The sequence below is a fragment of the Stegodyphus dumicola genome, chromosome 1 (genome assembly GCF_044657685.1).
Source record: "Stegodyphus dumicola isolate Sdum_Otavi_A_Nest chromosome 1, ASM4465768v1".
NCBI classification, from domain to species: Eukaryota; Metazoa; Arthropoda; class Arachnida; order Araneae; family Eresidae; genus Stegodyphus; species Stegodyphus dumicola.
The window spans coordinates 246,614,083-246,630,401 of NC_140768.1; the positions used below are offsets into that span (position 1 = coordinate 246,614,083).

Below are 16,319 nucleotides of genomic sequence, written 5' to 3' on the forward strand. Positions count from 1 at the left end.
GGAAAAAAAAACTGCAAACATTATATTCAGGACGTGAATTTAAGTTACATAGTATGTGATGATTTTGTTGTTAGCGACCTGAGGAGAGAAGACACAAATAACTGTAATCATAGCCAATGGTTATAGACGGTGCTAATAAATGCGTAATAAAAGATAAAACGTATTAAAAAATAATTTCGTATTTAAAGAAGAAACTTGCAGACGTTGAATACTTTGTAGATAACAAAACACATAATTTTATTCCTGGATTAATAATTTCTTCTCACAAATATTCTTCATTTTACACCACTACGGGTGCCACAATCACCTCACAATTCGATCGCATTTTTAAAAAATGGACAATACAGCGAACAACGAGGTACAAGCTAGCGAAGCAAAAGTCAATAGAAAAAGTCCAGGGCCTATAATATAAGATCGGAATCCTTTACGCTTTGAACGGTCTACGCAAGTTCATTACGTAGAGGTGAGAAAGAATTCTACGCAATGCAGATGACTACAAATGACATAATGCGGGTGAGCTTTTCAATGATGATGTTTACAAGAAGTTATTACTATTTTTAAAACACAGAAGGGAAGTACCCAAATTAAAATGAGGAATTAAGAGGTTACTGCTAATTTAAATTATTATATATACAGTGTGTGTTTATGAGATAATGTTGGCTAAGCACACTGAACTTTTCTTTTAGAAGTAATGTAAACTATCTAAGCAGATAATATGAATTTAATTTACTTTAAGTCGTTTAGAAAATATTTAAGAAATTAATTCAAAGTGTAACACCAATAAGAGTAACACCCTCCAAGAGATTTCAAAAACTATTAAGTGGCAATGAACCAATGTCCTAGAACTTACTATTATGTCATAATTAATGAGAAAGTAATACGTTAGATCACGTTCTCTAATCACTACTACGCATGCAACTATACTGAAAACACGCAATGGCCATGTACCTCTGCGGTCACACAAAAAAAAACACAACTACCTGATATAAAATACATAAAATGCGGAACACTGGAACATTTTACATTATTATTCAGTTATGATTTAAAAGCAATTAGCATAAGCATATGAATCAAGATAATACTCGCCTGTTCATCACGCGAGCCTCGAAATATTTTTACTTGAGGTTACAGTAGGTTAAATACGGACTATTATTATTCGGCGACTCTGCAACAATACTAGTAATTATTCTTACAGTCTTATCTCCTATATAGTTATATAAACATAAAGACTTAAAAAATAACAATGAATAATAATACTCGGGAAAGAGCCATTTGAATTTCAGATTACATCATTTTAGAACCGCTGAACGTAATCTGTCACTTAAAATCCTCACATGAAGTTGTTTGAGAGGTCCATAATGATAAGTATTCAAGCAGCTCTTCAATGCCGCCTAAAGCTTTTTGTGAAGAGATTTACTGACAGTATTGTTAATTTATATTTTCGTCTCTTTTTAAGTTACGTCTACACTTAACTCTATGGCACTCCCTATACTATGCAATCGCAAAGTAATGATAAGTTAACTAAAAAAGTTCCCATGTCTTTATACTGATTTCCTTTCTTTAGTTTACAGGAAGAAACCTGTAAGTCAAAAGGTTCTGGATATCTCAATAAAAATATAACGAAATTTCTCACGGAGATCCATTCCGTAGAACTATACCTCACAGTGGCTTTGGAAGATAAACACTGGTATTGAGCATCACTTACTCGACCACTTAGAGATAACCAAAATAATTTGGAAAGGTCGGTAGTCATCCTACAAAGATCTGACTTTCGGTTTTTCTAAAACCTTTGAAACCGAAAGAATGACGTTCTCATAAAATAAATACATACTGCAGGAGCTATGAAGATGCACTATGAACTTCCATGAAATTCTAGACCGACCTTTTACTATATTTTAGAGGATAACAAAATCGTGTCTATTTTGCAATAGAGAGATTTCCTTAAAATACTTCTCAATTTAATTTCGTTCTAATTCATTTCACTCAAAATCAATTTACGAATAAGGGCGCGCCATAAATATTACTATGACCTTTGATAACTCTGAGATACTTTAAGCTAAATATTGAAATAATGGACAGTTTTAACATCCCACAATTCTATATGATTTTGGTTTTCTGTAATGTAATGTTCAATACCAATGTTTCTTGATATTATGTGAAATGTTGGTCATTTTCAGAGGTAGTCACGGGGACGTGATCGCCATGAGATGTTTCAGTGTATTATTTAGATATAAAAATATATGCAAAACAAATATTCATTCCCCATTAAAAAATTCTTTTAAATTAAACTTTTAAATGCTTAAACTTTTATTTAAAAATGATTCCCATTTCACTAAATTTGGCCCGCCAGCGGTAAAGTGGATAAAAACGGCTGAACACTCGTTAGTTCTATCCGGGTTCAAATTCTGGTGCATGAACAACAGTCGTTTGAGTTTTCACGGCATTCCCTCATGTTTACTTGCCAAAGCCAGGTTCCTTTAGAAAATCTTCCAAAAATCTATTCCTAACTTAGGTACCCTTCATATGCTTTGCCTTAATCAATCAATCATTAATTTCATAGAATAAATTCGATGTAAACTATTTTTGTTATTCAAAAGGTTTTGCCAGCTACCAGTGGCGGGAGTCTAAAGCTGTAAAAAAGTTAACACTTCATCCTTGGCTAGGTTCCTAAGAGTTGAAAGTTTTTTTACACCCCCCCCCGATAATGTAAATACAAATTATCCTATCTTTAATACAAATTATCCTAAAATGTAGTAAAAGGTCGGTCTAGAATTTCATGGAAGTTCATAGTGCACCTTCATAGCTCCTGCAGTATGTATTTATTTTATGAGAACCTAATCGGTCATTCTTTCGGTTTCAGAGGTTTTAGAAAAACCGAAAGCCAGATCTTTGTAGGATGACTACCGACCTTTCCAAATTATTTTGGTCATCTCGAAGTGGTCGAGTAAGTGATGCTCAATACCAGTGTTTATCTTCCAAAGGCACTGTGAGGTATAGTTCTACGGAATGGATCGCCGTGAGAAATTAAAAGCCTCCCGCGATGGAATGCGTCCAAAGGCATTACATACTTTGCTATAATAAAAGTAGCAAATGCTTCAAACGCCTTTATTAAAATTATTAATTTGTTTTATTCTCTTGCTCCCTACCCTGATTTACTTACTCATCCTTGCACCAAAAATGTCTTCAAGTTGTGAGAAAATTCCCGTTATCAGCAATTATGTAGACAGCACATAATACTGAAAGACAGTATCGCAAGCAAAACCAGTTCTAAAAAAAATAAAATACCTTGAAGCTCTGTACTTTTGGACCGGTCCTCACTCAGATAAAGACTAGATCTCGTGACAAGGCGTAAAAAACATCACAATAAGAAAATGCGCTATTGCTATTCTCTTAGAACAATGGCCATTTTCAAAACGAGACAAAAATTGCGCAACAGGAAATAATTTCTGGATTTCGGCAGACAACAGCATGTTCTCTGGTAAATTAGGTACGGAACAATCAATCTCCTTTCAATCAATCTTGGTCACTATCAGATTTTGAAGGCAATGAAAAAAAAAGCAGGAATGAACACAGGGGGCACAAAGAAAGAAAGGGATCCCCCCAAAAAAATGGGGGGAAGTGACGTCATTATGACTTAAGGTATTTCCATTTCCAGGGAAAGGACTTTCGTCTACATGAACTTCACGGATCAATCATAGACGGTGCCTTAAACCCATAAATTTTATACAATCACATTTCGTAAATACGCCCCTTTGCTCTTTGTCTGCTGAAATTATCGGTTTGCCCTGCCGAATAAAACAGTATTCCAGCTTTATTTTATCTTTCTAATCATTCATTCTGTACATTACAGCAGAAGTCCATCTTCCCATATTATTGCCGAACGCCATCTTGCATTATGTGAATGAGTAAAGGAGAAAATATGTCGAAGCTTTGTTGCTGTCAAACCACAAGGACGCTAATCTTTATAAGATTTACAGAATTAAGTGAATTACAGTATCTAAACAACACACAGCTTGTTGCGGATACGTTTACAAATTACCGGACGCAGTGTACCAGGCGATTCAGATTTAAACAGCTTAAAGTCTCCAGAAATTAATCACCCGGCGATTCCTATGTTTGGATGTATGTAAGAGACGATGTGTTCGTGGCAGACACAGAGCTAAGTCCACAAGCTTGACAAAATAGAAAGAAAGAAAGGGAGGGGGAAAAAAAGAGTAAGAGGAAAAGGAAAAGAAAGAAAAGACAAAGAAAGGAAAGAAAAGGAGAGAAAGAATGTTTGTTTATATGTAAATTTTAAGACAGAACCCCTTTAAATTCATGTATTATTTACCATTCTGCCTTCTTAATTGGTAAAATTATAAGAATTTGAAATCGGATGATTCTTTCTGAATGACCCACTATTTTCACTTTACTTTGCTCTCGTTCGAAAATTACATAATTCTGTCGGTTTTATTTAATTGCTCATTAGCCAGATTTACATCGGTTATTGCATAATTGCTAGAGCTATAAATAGTCATTCATATATATTTTTCCCGAGAAAGATTTTATGATCACTGTTTCTTAGTTACTTAGCAAACTTACCAGTGGACGCTCTTTTTTAGTCCATGAGAACTGAAAATAGAACAAAAAAAGAAAATTCAGTATTCAACTAAGGAGTTTACAAATCAAATCAAAATAATCAATCATAACAAGTTTAACTGTTATCAAATATCTAACCACCATAAGCAGTAAGTACATTTTAATGTTTTCACTAATGCAAAGTAACTTAAAATATAAAGAAAATAAAGAGAACATCTACTTATATGTTAACTTTTATATTTTGTTTTAATCAAGACTGATCGAATTTGGAAACGAGCCACGCTGACTTACTGCCAAACTAAATGTTCTGTTTTTAATCTGATCTGCATTAATTCAAAATGACTGTGACTTAAGTTTCTACTGTGCTTTAAATCTCCGATGGCATCATACTTTGGATAATTATCAATAATAAAATCATTCAAGCCATAATTTCCCATAGTTTTTCAGAAATCTCCTTCTCCATTTCACATGGAAAAAATACAATATTATGTCCATTTATCAATATGTAAATTTGAAAGAAATTTTAAAAGTTGCTTGTGCAAATAAAACAGCTGAAACTACAAAACAAATAAACAAAAATAAATATACCTATATAAAATTAAAATAAAATAAATAAATTAGTTAAAAATTAAACATAACTTCGGCAAGAAATCAAACATTCGTCAAAAATGGCAGAACCTTTCGGCCATTTAGCTGTCTTATTACCCACAGAATTCCCCAGGTGCCCCACATGAAGGAAACCTATATAAAACCGAAACAAGGGGGAAAACGTACGTATACAATCAACCCTTACGCAAGACTCGAAATCCCACCCTTGCCTGTAGACTAGTAGCCAGTCTCCGTTAACCATTACGTCGTTTACGGTGACATAATAAAAGTCAAAATTTAATAATAAAACATAATAAAACGCGTCAAAATTTAGTTTTGAAAAATTATTTATGCAAATAAATACGGGGAAAACGTAATCCACATCTAAATACAGCATAACGAAGGAACTGAGTTACTTTATTTAGAACTTACCCTTTTAAAACAAATAGCTCATGTAACACTTCTAAGGATCCAACTCTTACCTAGTATATAATCAAAACGGAAAACATAAAATGCATCTCTAATATAACATAGGACTTATCTTTTATAAAATAAGGAACCTATTTAACACTTTTAAGTTTCTAACATTCTAACTAGCACGTCTCCCAATACAATTTACTTAATAATTCTACTACTACTTATTCAATAACTCTTGATTTACCAATAATACTACTTAATAACTCTTGATTTAACCCAAGGTATGCGTAGACAGATAAAACTGGAGTAATCGGAATAGATATAAACTGATACAATTCTACAATCTAGATGAATAGAATTTCAACAACATGCTTCAACACTTGAACATTGATAAGAAATTTAAAGCATTAAAATAACGCCGCGTACTACAGACTATACATATACTAGCGTAAGATTATTTTTTTTTAACGGAGTAGCGGGGGGGGGGGGGACAACGCAGCTGCTTAGTGTCCTTGGCTGATTGCACTTTTTTTCCAGGCAGATAATGCGTCCAATCATGTCTTTTATTACGACATTACCTATAATATAACACCCCCTGGCAAAAATCATGAACTAAAGCTGAGACATCAGATATGATGTAACTGATCACTTGGTAGATTGAAAGGATGGAAATAGAATGCTGAAGAGTCATTACCATAAGCAAAATTTTATATCAGTTTCTCTGATTAATTGATCTCATTACAGCAAAGTATCCTCAAAGATCAACAAACGCAGTTGAAAGAAATCATTATGGAATTGTTAGTGATGCAAAAATTATGATTTAATATACCGAGTGAAATAATAATAAACTATACAGTCTACTCACGTTAAGCTGAACCGCGATGCTAATGAGCGTGGACGAAAAAACTCTTAACAATTTGCAAAAGCGGGTACTCAAGAGCTTTACTGAGATGCGTCGGTTTATAATGCTTTTCAGTCATAAGCATAAATAAATTATCAGAACATTTCCGGTAAATAATAAAGAAAAAAAACATAGTGTTTATACACCTTAAAAATACTCCTAATACCCTAAAAAACGGGTATCGAGTTTTCCTGGCATGCTCGCAACAAGAGCTCTGCCATCGGTGGGTGAATTAGAAAACATTTTAAATATTTTTGTTTCATTTCATCTCGAAAGAAATTTATGTTTTCAGTTAATATGTAAAATGATCTCAAGGCAAAATAAATTCAGTAGACATGATCATACTTTAGACACGGAACAACGATAAATGCAAAGAAATCTAGAAGCAATATTTATCATTCACGCGCAATGACTAGTGTTACCACTGCGCTTTAAATTTGTCTTTCAAACAGCCTCCGTGCATAGCCATTTTTTGATGTGCAAAGTATAAGTTTGTGTGAAATTTGGCAAAGTATAAGATCTTTAATTATCTAATTTAATGAATCTAATATTAATTAACATACTAAGCAATTTAAATGCGAACACGCAGTTCTTAACAATTTCTATCTCTACTTTTTCTTAGTAAGACCGAATTAGCACAAAATATACTTAATTAATATTAATAATTTTTTGAGAATTTGCAGCTCTGATGTAATTATTAAAAGATACTTTTATCACTATATGTTAAGCAATTTGTTTTCAATTTTTAAATTTCTTATGCTACACTTTTTCTTTCATATGTCAGACTGTAATTTAAAGTTTCTATACTGCAATTTTTCATTTATTTATATATATTTTTCCTTCCCCCTTTTTTTTTGGGGGGGGGAGGAAACCTCATTCTATAAAATCGGAATTTATCCTGTAAGCGCAATATGGATCGGCGCAAATCGCGCAAACTTTTATAAGTTTAGAGTCAAGCCATTAGTGAATAAAAAACAATTTTTTTTAAAGTTTTGCTAAGATTAATTTTATTTGCTAATCTTGAAACGCTGAATTCTTAATAAACCAACATGACATCGAAATATCTCAATGAAAATTTCTTCAGTTTATCTCTTGCTCGAGAGTTATATGCATAAAAAAATAAAAATCCTAAACAAATGAAATGTAACCCATTTGTTAACTATCACATACGTATATACAGGGGTTGGACAAAAATATGGAAACACCTTTAAAAAAACATGTTTCTTTGCTTAATATAGTGTAGGAAACCCGTTGGCATCCAAAACAGCTTGAAGTCTTCTCAGAATGAATAAATACAGTTCCTGTATGTTTGCCAAGGGAATATTATACCATGCTCCTGCAAAACGGTGGCAAGTTCAGATAACGATGTTGGCCGTGGATAACAAGAACGCACTTTCCGTTCCAATGTAGACCACAAAGGTTCGATAATATTCAGTTCTGGTGACTGTGGTGGCCATGGGAGATAGAACAACTCATTCTCGTGCTCAGAAAACCAGTCCTGGACAATGTGAGCTGTGTGAACAGGGGCTTTGTCGTCTTGGAAGACACCATCACCATCGGGGAACAAAGTTTGTACCATGGGATGAACTTGATCGGCCAAATTGTTCACATAAGTCTTGGCAGTCATGTGCCCTGACACAGTTATCATGCGGCTAGCAGAGAACCACGATATGGTTGCCCAAACCATAACAGAACCCTCGCCATGTTTCACTCTTGGCAACAAGCAGTCTGTATTATAGGCTTGAGATGGCGTTCTCCAGACGTAAACTCGGCCAGAAGTGGGAAACAATGTGAAAGAAGACTCGTCAGACCATATTACTCGCTTCCACTGCTCTATAGTCCAGGCTTTATGACTTAAACACCACCTTTTCCTGTTACGGGCATTAGCATCACTGATGAGTGGCTTCTCAATTGCAGCACGGCCAGCAATTCCCTGTTTATGAAGCTCCCTTCTAATTGTTTTGGTACTCACAGGGTTCGGTAACACAACATTCATTTCAGCAGTAACTTTTGCAGCTGTGGTCTTCTTATTTTTCGTCACAATTGCCCTTAATGATCGTCTGTCACGATCACTCAGGACACACTTTCGTCCGCGCTGTGATTTAGCAGATGATGTTTTTCCGCTTTTCAAATATGCGGAATAAATCTTCGATACAGTACCTCTTGAAACACTACACACCTCGTCTACCTTGCTTACAGAAGCACCTACCATACGTGCTCCGACAATTTGCCCACGTTCGAAGTCTGTTAACTCTGGCATAATGCAATGACAACCTCACATAACAGTACTCCGACAACAACTGAACTGTTTAGCACATTTACAAAGTTGTATAGGTGACGTCAGTAGTCAAAAACGCTAGCGCCACCTACATATTTCATTAAAATCAATCTTTCTTTTCAAACATGCATTTCACAAGGTGTTTCCATATTTTTGTCTATCCACTGTAACTAACCCATCTAATATGAGCAAATTCTTTAAAATCAATAACTAAAGATACTTTTTAATTTTACTTTTTATAGCATTTTTGGGGATAGTTGTCAACAACAGTATCAAAGTTCGATTTCGTCAACATCCAATCTACTAAAAATCTATTACAAGCATTCTACCAAAAATGAGTATAATATTTAAGTTCTCAATACGATAAGATAAAATTAACGTGATAAATCGTGAGATAATAAAAAATACTTTTATCTCAAAAAATTCCACTATCAATTCAAGGATATTTAACTTGCTTTTAACACTATTTTGTTTACATTGACAAGTAATTTCAGCGTTTCAAGTAATTTCAGCATGTGGATCTGTTTACAAGCACAAACCGTTGGCAGACACAACACACAATCATCATTTAAAGGAACGAGGTCAGACATGTGTTAGAAGTGCAACGCATAAATTTCATTCTTTTCAAAGATGTATTTCAATGTATAAATTAGGAAGATGTTCCAGATCTCCGACCATTCATATGATATTCCACATCGCGCTAGGCGTTGCTACCATGAAAAGACAGCCTGGGAGGTGGAGCATATGACGTCACTCTTTTCTCATTGGTGCCAGCTGACTGAGAATGAGGAACAATACTATCGACGTTTAGAACTGTCGTTGCTTGTGGACGCGTTGAAGGTTAGTTCTGTTGTATTTGAAATTACAGAATTAAAAAATGAAACCTCTAATTCGTGTCCATATTAAATTTCGGGGGATCTAAAAAAAAAAAGTTTAACATTAAGTCCGACGACACTGTACCGCAGAAAATTTAAATTGTTCTTTAGTTCAAATAGTTTCAAAACATTCAAACTATTTGAATGTTTGTTAGAGTTCAATACTGCTACATGTAACATCCTTTAGATCCTTAACCAAATCAACATAATTTATTAATTTTTATTACATTTTATAATTTGGTTTAATTATGCTATAATATCCTTTGCGAAGTGAAATTAAATATCCGTATTCTTCTTCCTTTAGAAAACAGATAAAAATAGAAACTGTTATATTAGTAGAAATATTACTTTTTATTTGCGTATTGAGCATGCCTAAATCGTCCGCTCAAAAAAAATAACTTTTATTTTTGTATTTTAAAATGCCTAAATCTACATCATATCAGTCTATAAAATAAATCAAAAACCAGGATGCCGTAAAGTAAAACGAGATGTGTATTTGAGTTATATTTTCAACAGAAAAGTTATTGGAAATTCCACACTATACATGCGACAATGAATCCGTACAGAATGCCTAGGTGTATTACTTATTTTTCCAGTTAAAATACTCAAACTAATAACAATAAAAATAATAAATTAAATACGCAACTAAAGTTATTCTTTAATTTTTTAATTAACCTATGTGTCATGTCTCAATAACCGCTTGTTACACAATTTAACAACATACAACCCACTTATATCCACGAACATGTGCTGATTTCAGGAAAGATCTGGCCAAGAGATAAATTAATAATACTCTGCTGTTTGTCAGGCATTTTCACCAAGCGATTCCAACTTATATACTTTGGAGAGGGGTAAGAAATATTGCCGATTGATGAAATATTATTCCACATGCTTTTTGTTAATTAATGTGAGATCGAAGGTCGAAAAAACACCATACCGGCTATCTAAACATGTAACAAAACGTACATATTTTATATACGTACGTGAACTTTATTTACGTAGTTTGGTTTAATAATAGCATAGTTTTCTTGTATACAGCAATAAAAGTAAAATCCGGAAGAGGATAATGATAACAACAGGTTTAGTAACAATGCAAATAAAAACATTCGAAACACTGGACATGGAAGTATTCCAAGTAGACAAAGAGCGGATTTTTAATTCAGGGGGAGACTTACTTCATCCCCTCCAAATTTTTTTATTTTTTTAGAGCTCTTCTAACCTACATCTGAGATCTGAGTAGGCATTGTGAAGGTTTGCCTCTCGCGAATGTGATTTACGGATCCCCTAAACACGTCTCTAACAATTATTTGCATAGATTTTACATTTGTCACGCCATTTTATCATATATTTGTTTATATACTCGTATTCCGTATTTTATCCTACATAATAAATTTAATCGTACATTTGTCTCATAAATAATTTGCATAGGTTTTTATATTTGCGTCTTACAAGCATACCAAACGATTTTTTAGTCGCTTCCTAAAGCTATTAATATAAATATTTCGTAATCTTGCTCTAATATCTTTATTGTGGCACATAAAACAGATATAAAAATTAAAAACAAAATTAATTCCATTAATTGTGTGCCAACTGCTGCTACAAAGGTAAGAAAACTGAAAGCATAATGATATCACGTTTAATGCCTACATTTCAAAGAACGCAAAAAAATTATTAATTTTTGTAGGGTTTGTCCATTAACTATTAAAAATGATGATTTTAATCATCTCAGACGAAGATTAATGCTCCACCTTAATTTTTATGAAATTCCAATAGAAGGAAGGTCAGCAATTATATATATTTAAACTATATACCAGGGGTGGCCAAAGTGTGGCTCGCGAACCTGATACGGCTCTCGCAGGCGTGTTTGTGTGTGTGTGATTATGGCAAAGCCTCGGGGGCTATCTGCCTAAGAGGAGGGATGCCTTCGTGGAGGACTTTCTAAGGGAAACTGGCTTGTATACACGTTACACATGGGGAAAACCACGAAAACGCCCATGCAGCCAGCCCGTTCGCGGGATTCGAACCTCGGACCAAACTACCAGTGTTCAGCGACTTTACCGCTCGGCCGCTGGTGGGCCCCTCGCAGGCAACAATACATATATTTTATATGCATGAGCCGCACAAATTGTAAACTAAAACTATTCAGTGTCCAAAAGGATGTAATTAATTAGTTTAGACTCATTTTACAAAGCTATCAGGGATTTCTTTCTATTTAAAATCTTCTCCACTACTTCTATAATGATGTTAATAAGAACTTGTGGCTTTTAGAAAATCTAGATGCGGCTCTCCTGAATTCAAACGTGCGGCTCTTGCTGACATGAAGTTTGGCTATACGGATGACATTTCGAAAATGATGTTAAACATTTAATATGGTGCAATTATTAACGACAATTTTGTATTATCTAATATTTTTAATTCCTACAGTTTATTTAGTAACTAATAATCAATAATGAAATTGCTCATAAAACATACTTTAAACTAATTTTGTCTTAAAAAAATTCTTTCAAGATATTTATATATGTTAAAATATTAATATTAATTAATAAATATAAAATTTGTTCATTTACATAAAATTTTATTTTTTACCCATTCCTCACACGATATGCCACAATCCTCGCTATGTTCTGTATAATGTTTGAATATTTTTAAAAAATGAAACAGAAATGTGATCATGTGCACTTTTGTCTTTCACTGTTAATGGAGCTGACTGCTAATATTAGAAAATATACTTCACGTCTTGAAAGGAGGGGAAACCTCGTAACAACTGTAGGATCTTAAACAAGATCCACAAGTCACAAATTTCCCCAGTAGTCACACCTCCTGAAGTTGCCTCTTTGCCATGAGCTAGCTCTACGTAAAACATAGGTAAGAAAGATCAAATAAAGACACATTCGTAATAAAGGTAAAAATTATCAGTCTGTAAATTAAGTTATAAAATAACACGTGACAGAAGCAAGGTCAGAGTTAATGAACTAATAAATTATCAATTGGCAAAAATAAAATTATAAAATTCTACAGGGCTTAAGCTATTTACGGTACGAAATAAGCGAAGGGCAAATAAAGGTCACACCAACTACTCTTTTTTTTTCTCTCCCCCTCCGCTTTTCTCTTCTCTTTATTCATTGCGAAGTGCAGGAAAAGGATGTCCAGGTGAACGTTTCTCCCTACCATTTTTTTAACGCTTTCTGCATGTGTGAGTGTGTGCGTGAGCAACAAATCTCTACCCCTCCTCTCTCTTTCCCAACCTCTTCGGGCTGGGGATTAAAACAGGTTATTTTACTTCCCTTGAGCATTACTTCCGACAGATGATATTGCTCATGTTTACCGCCAGGTGGAGCTTTCGCAACTGTCGGAATTCCATCATACACATTACAAAAAGTTTTAAAAAAAAGTTTTATCCCTACGGATGAAAGACCATGGAACTATCATTTGCATTGAGATGCTATTTAGCAACTAATGTCTTCGTATTATATAATTTACATAGTTAGTTATATATTATTTTTTTTAATTAGCCTCTTATCATGTATAAAACACTGCCTAAAAACGTGTCTTTGCCAATACTGTTTTACAATTTCAATTACTTGTAAATAGGGACAACCCCCCTTTTACTTTAAAAGATATAGTCCCCTTCAAACGAAAGTGCAATTAATATATTGAACCGTAAAACGACTGACCACCCCCACTGTCCTCAGCAAAAAAATGTACTTTCTGTATGTATAAATAATTACAATAATATATAAAATCTGTTTGAAAACTGAACCTCTACATTTTTTTAAATTAACACTATCACCACATCGCATGTTCTATGAAATATTTATCAGTTTCATATTACAAATCACCCTAATTCTTTACAGATATTCTATTCTATGTTGATAACGTGCTTTATTACTTACTATTTCGCTAATCGCTTCGTACACAACTCATTTTCAAATTGGGTAAAAATTTTAATTACATTGATTACTTCTAAAGCAATGGGAAATTTTCTGCCAATATCAGACGAAAATTAACAGTTACAGAAACACAGCAACTGTGTAAAATAGAACTTGACTGCGGTATTTCAACTATTCGTCAATCAAAGTAACGATAAAATTAATTTTATTAAAAATTAATTTTATCGTTAGCTCTTTGCTACTTTTTATGCATAATAATATGAGTACAATATATATGACCCACAAGCATATTATTATAAACACACTATTGTATTTATTTATTACAACTCATTTACCAAATTTTGAATACAAATAAGCACAAGCTTCATTTTCAAATGTAACATTCTTTATTCAGCAAATACACCTATAAAACATGATCTACGTACATAAATCATAAAGCATATCTACATTAACAAATCAATGTTCAATACTGCAAAGTGGAATAAAGCATAATTTATTACGACAAATCACTGGATGCTTGTCTACTTTCCAAGGCTAAAATCCGGAACTGGGGTGTTACAGCTATTGGAAAAATTGGCCAGCCAATTAACAGGCTTGAAAATGACAGTTAAATGCAAATTTATCTTCAATTTATCTTTTTTAGTGCAGCGGGATTCAGAACTTATAAAACCATTTATAAACAATCTATCTCACATCTAAAATCCATCTCACACTAAAGCATTACAAGTGCACTACTAAAATCCATCTCACACGAAAGCATTACAAGTGCAAAGAAAGGATAAAACATGCATCAAATATGAAATGTATTTCTAGGGTTTCGAATTTTCGCAAAACTAAAAATCTATATATTGCCTCAAAAAGATTTATTTCTTAATAAAGTAAATAAACCGAAGGACAAATTTACAGAATCTCATCCCAAGAAATGTGCAAGGAAAACATGATTATATACAAAATCATACTGAATCAAAGGATACATAAACAGGAAGGGTTTCCAATACTATACTTATTATAAACACAAAAAGTTACCTTTAATTAGTAAAGAAGGAAGGGAAAAAGTGATAGAAGGGGAAAAGAGATTGGTTTTGGTTAGGTTTAAGTGATTATTATCTTCCTGAGGAGTTGAATGCCTTCGTGGAGGGTTTTCTAATGGAAACTGGCTCGTAAACACATTAAATAAGCGGAAAACTACGGAAACGTTCATGCAGCCAGCCCATTCGCGGGATTCGAACGTCGAGCCGAACGACCAGAGTTTAGCAACTTTAACCGCCGAAGAATAATGGACCGAGAAGGAAAAAAGAAAGGAAAATCACATCTTCATAACAAAGTCAACACACGTAATATAAACAATATGTGCATTTCTGCTAGTTAATACTAAAGTAGATATTTAAAAAAAAACATTTAACATAACAGACGCCAGTACAATGCACTACAGATTCAAGAATGAGACTTATGATCAAAATATGTTAGAAATATCTTCATTAATTAGACATGTTGGATATGCTTGTAAAAATCATTAAATATACAACAAACCTGATATATTACTTAAATTTATAAATTATTTCATTTAGATACTGAACTAACACTTGAACTTACTCATAAGCGATCCCCTCCGCCCCCCGGGGGCAAGATATATATAGAGAGAGGGAAATTTTCGAAAAATTAAAACAATTTTAAAGAACTAGCACATAATTTCAATCGTCAGCAAATATTATTTTAAATAAGCAAACAAACAAAAAGTAAACTGTATCATATGGGCATAACATAAAATAAACACATGAAAAGTTCAAATTTGCCAGCTATCAGAGCATATATTCTTGCAAACTTCGCATGGTGCAACTGGTAATAAGTGAAATGTAAACAAACGTAAAAGGTAAATAAAAATATAACTGATTATAATACTACTGCATCATTGAAATAATTAAACAGCCACCTTCTGCTGCTAGTACTGGAATGAAATCGGATATAAGAACTCATCATATTACACTAGTCACCTCCGAATTTCTTATTTCAGTAAACTGACACTGCAGTAATGTGTTATATCTTGAATTCTCTGTTATTTTTTTTTTATCCTATTCAGCATACTGCTGAAAAAATAACCTTAAGTTATACAGTTAACTTATATAACACAATAGTTAGTATACGAAATTCATCTGGTTACGTTGGTATTGCACCCAAGAAGCAAAAAAATGTTGTGAAAAGCTGAGTTGTTCGGCATGTACCACATATATTGTGAATATCAGCTTTTGTCACCTTTTCATTTTTAACAGCTAATGTTAACACATGTAATATATATCTGCAATGTTTTGCAGCCGACAGCATTTCATTATATGTTCCTAGTTGTAGACAATGTCCGGTTTATAAGTCAGAACTGCGTGTGTAATTATGAAAAAGCCTCGAGGGCTATCTGCCTAAGGGGAGCGATGCTTTCGTGAATGAATTTGTAAGGGAACTGGCTCATATACACGTTACACATGGGGAAAACCACAAAATCTCCCATGCAACCAGCCCCGTTCACGGGATTCGAACCTCGGACTGAACTACCAGTGTTCAGCGACTTTACCGCTCTGCCGCTGGTGGGCTCTATAAATCAGAACTACAATCTCAGTTACAAAATTTTTTCTGATGGTTATTTATTTTGAATCGTTTCAACTGTTAGCTCAATAATGATTTTGCTGTTTGCTTCCGTTTTTCTTTAATAAAATGATAGTGAACTGTAATATATATAATGTGATTTTACTATTATTATGGGTACTTAATTACTGCCGAACGGGAGCAAATTTGTACTAGATTTT

At 33.5% G+C, this 16,319-nt stretch overlaps 1 protein-coding gene across 3 annotated transcripts in view; it reads right to left on the reverse strand.

The window, feature by feature from the left end:
* The window catches only part of Smr (nuclear receptor corepressor smrter), a 178,355-nt gene that overhangs the window by 91,105 nt on the left and 70,931 nt on the right, over window positions 1-16,319 (reverse strand). For 2 of the 3 annotated variants that reach the window (XM_085827152.1, XM_085827160.1), the window contains exon 2: window positions 4,582-4,611. The exons of the other annotated variant lie outside the window; for it this stretch is intronic. In XM_085827152.1, the coding sequence (XP_085683278.1) occupies window positions 4,582-4,611 (30 nt within the window). The remainder of the gene's footprint in view (window positions 1-4,581; window positions 4,612-16,319) is intronic. 3 annotated transcript variants of the gene reach the window in all.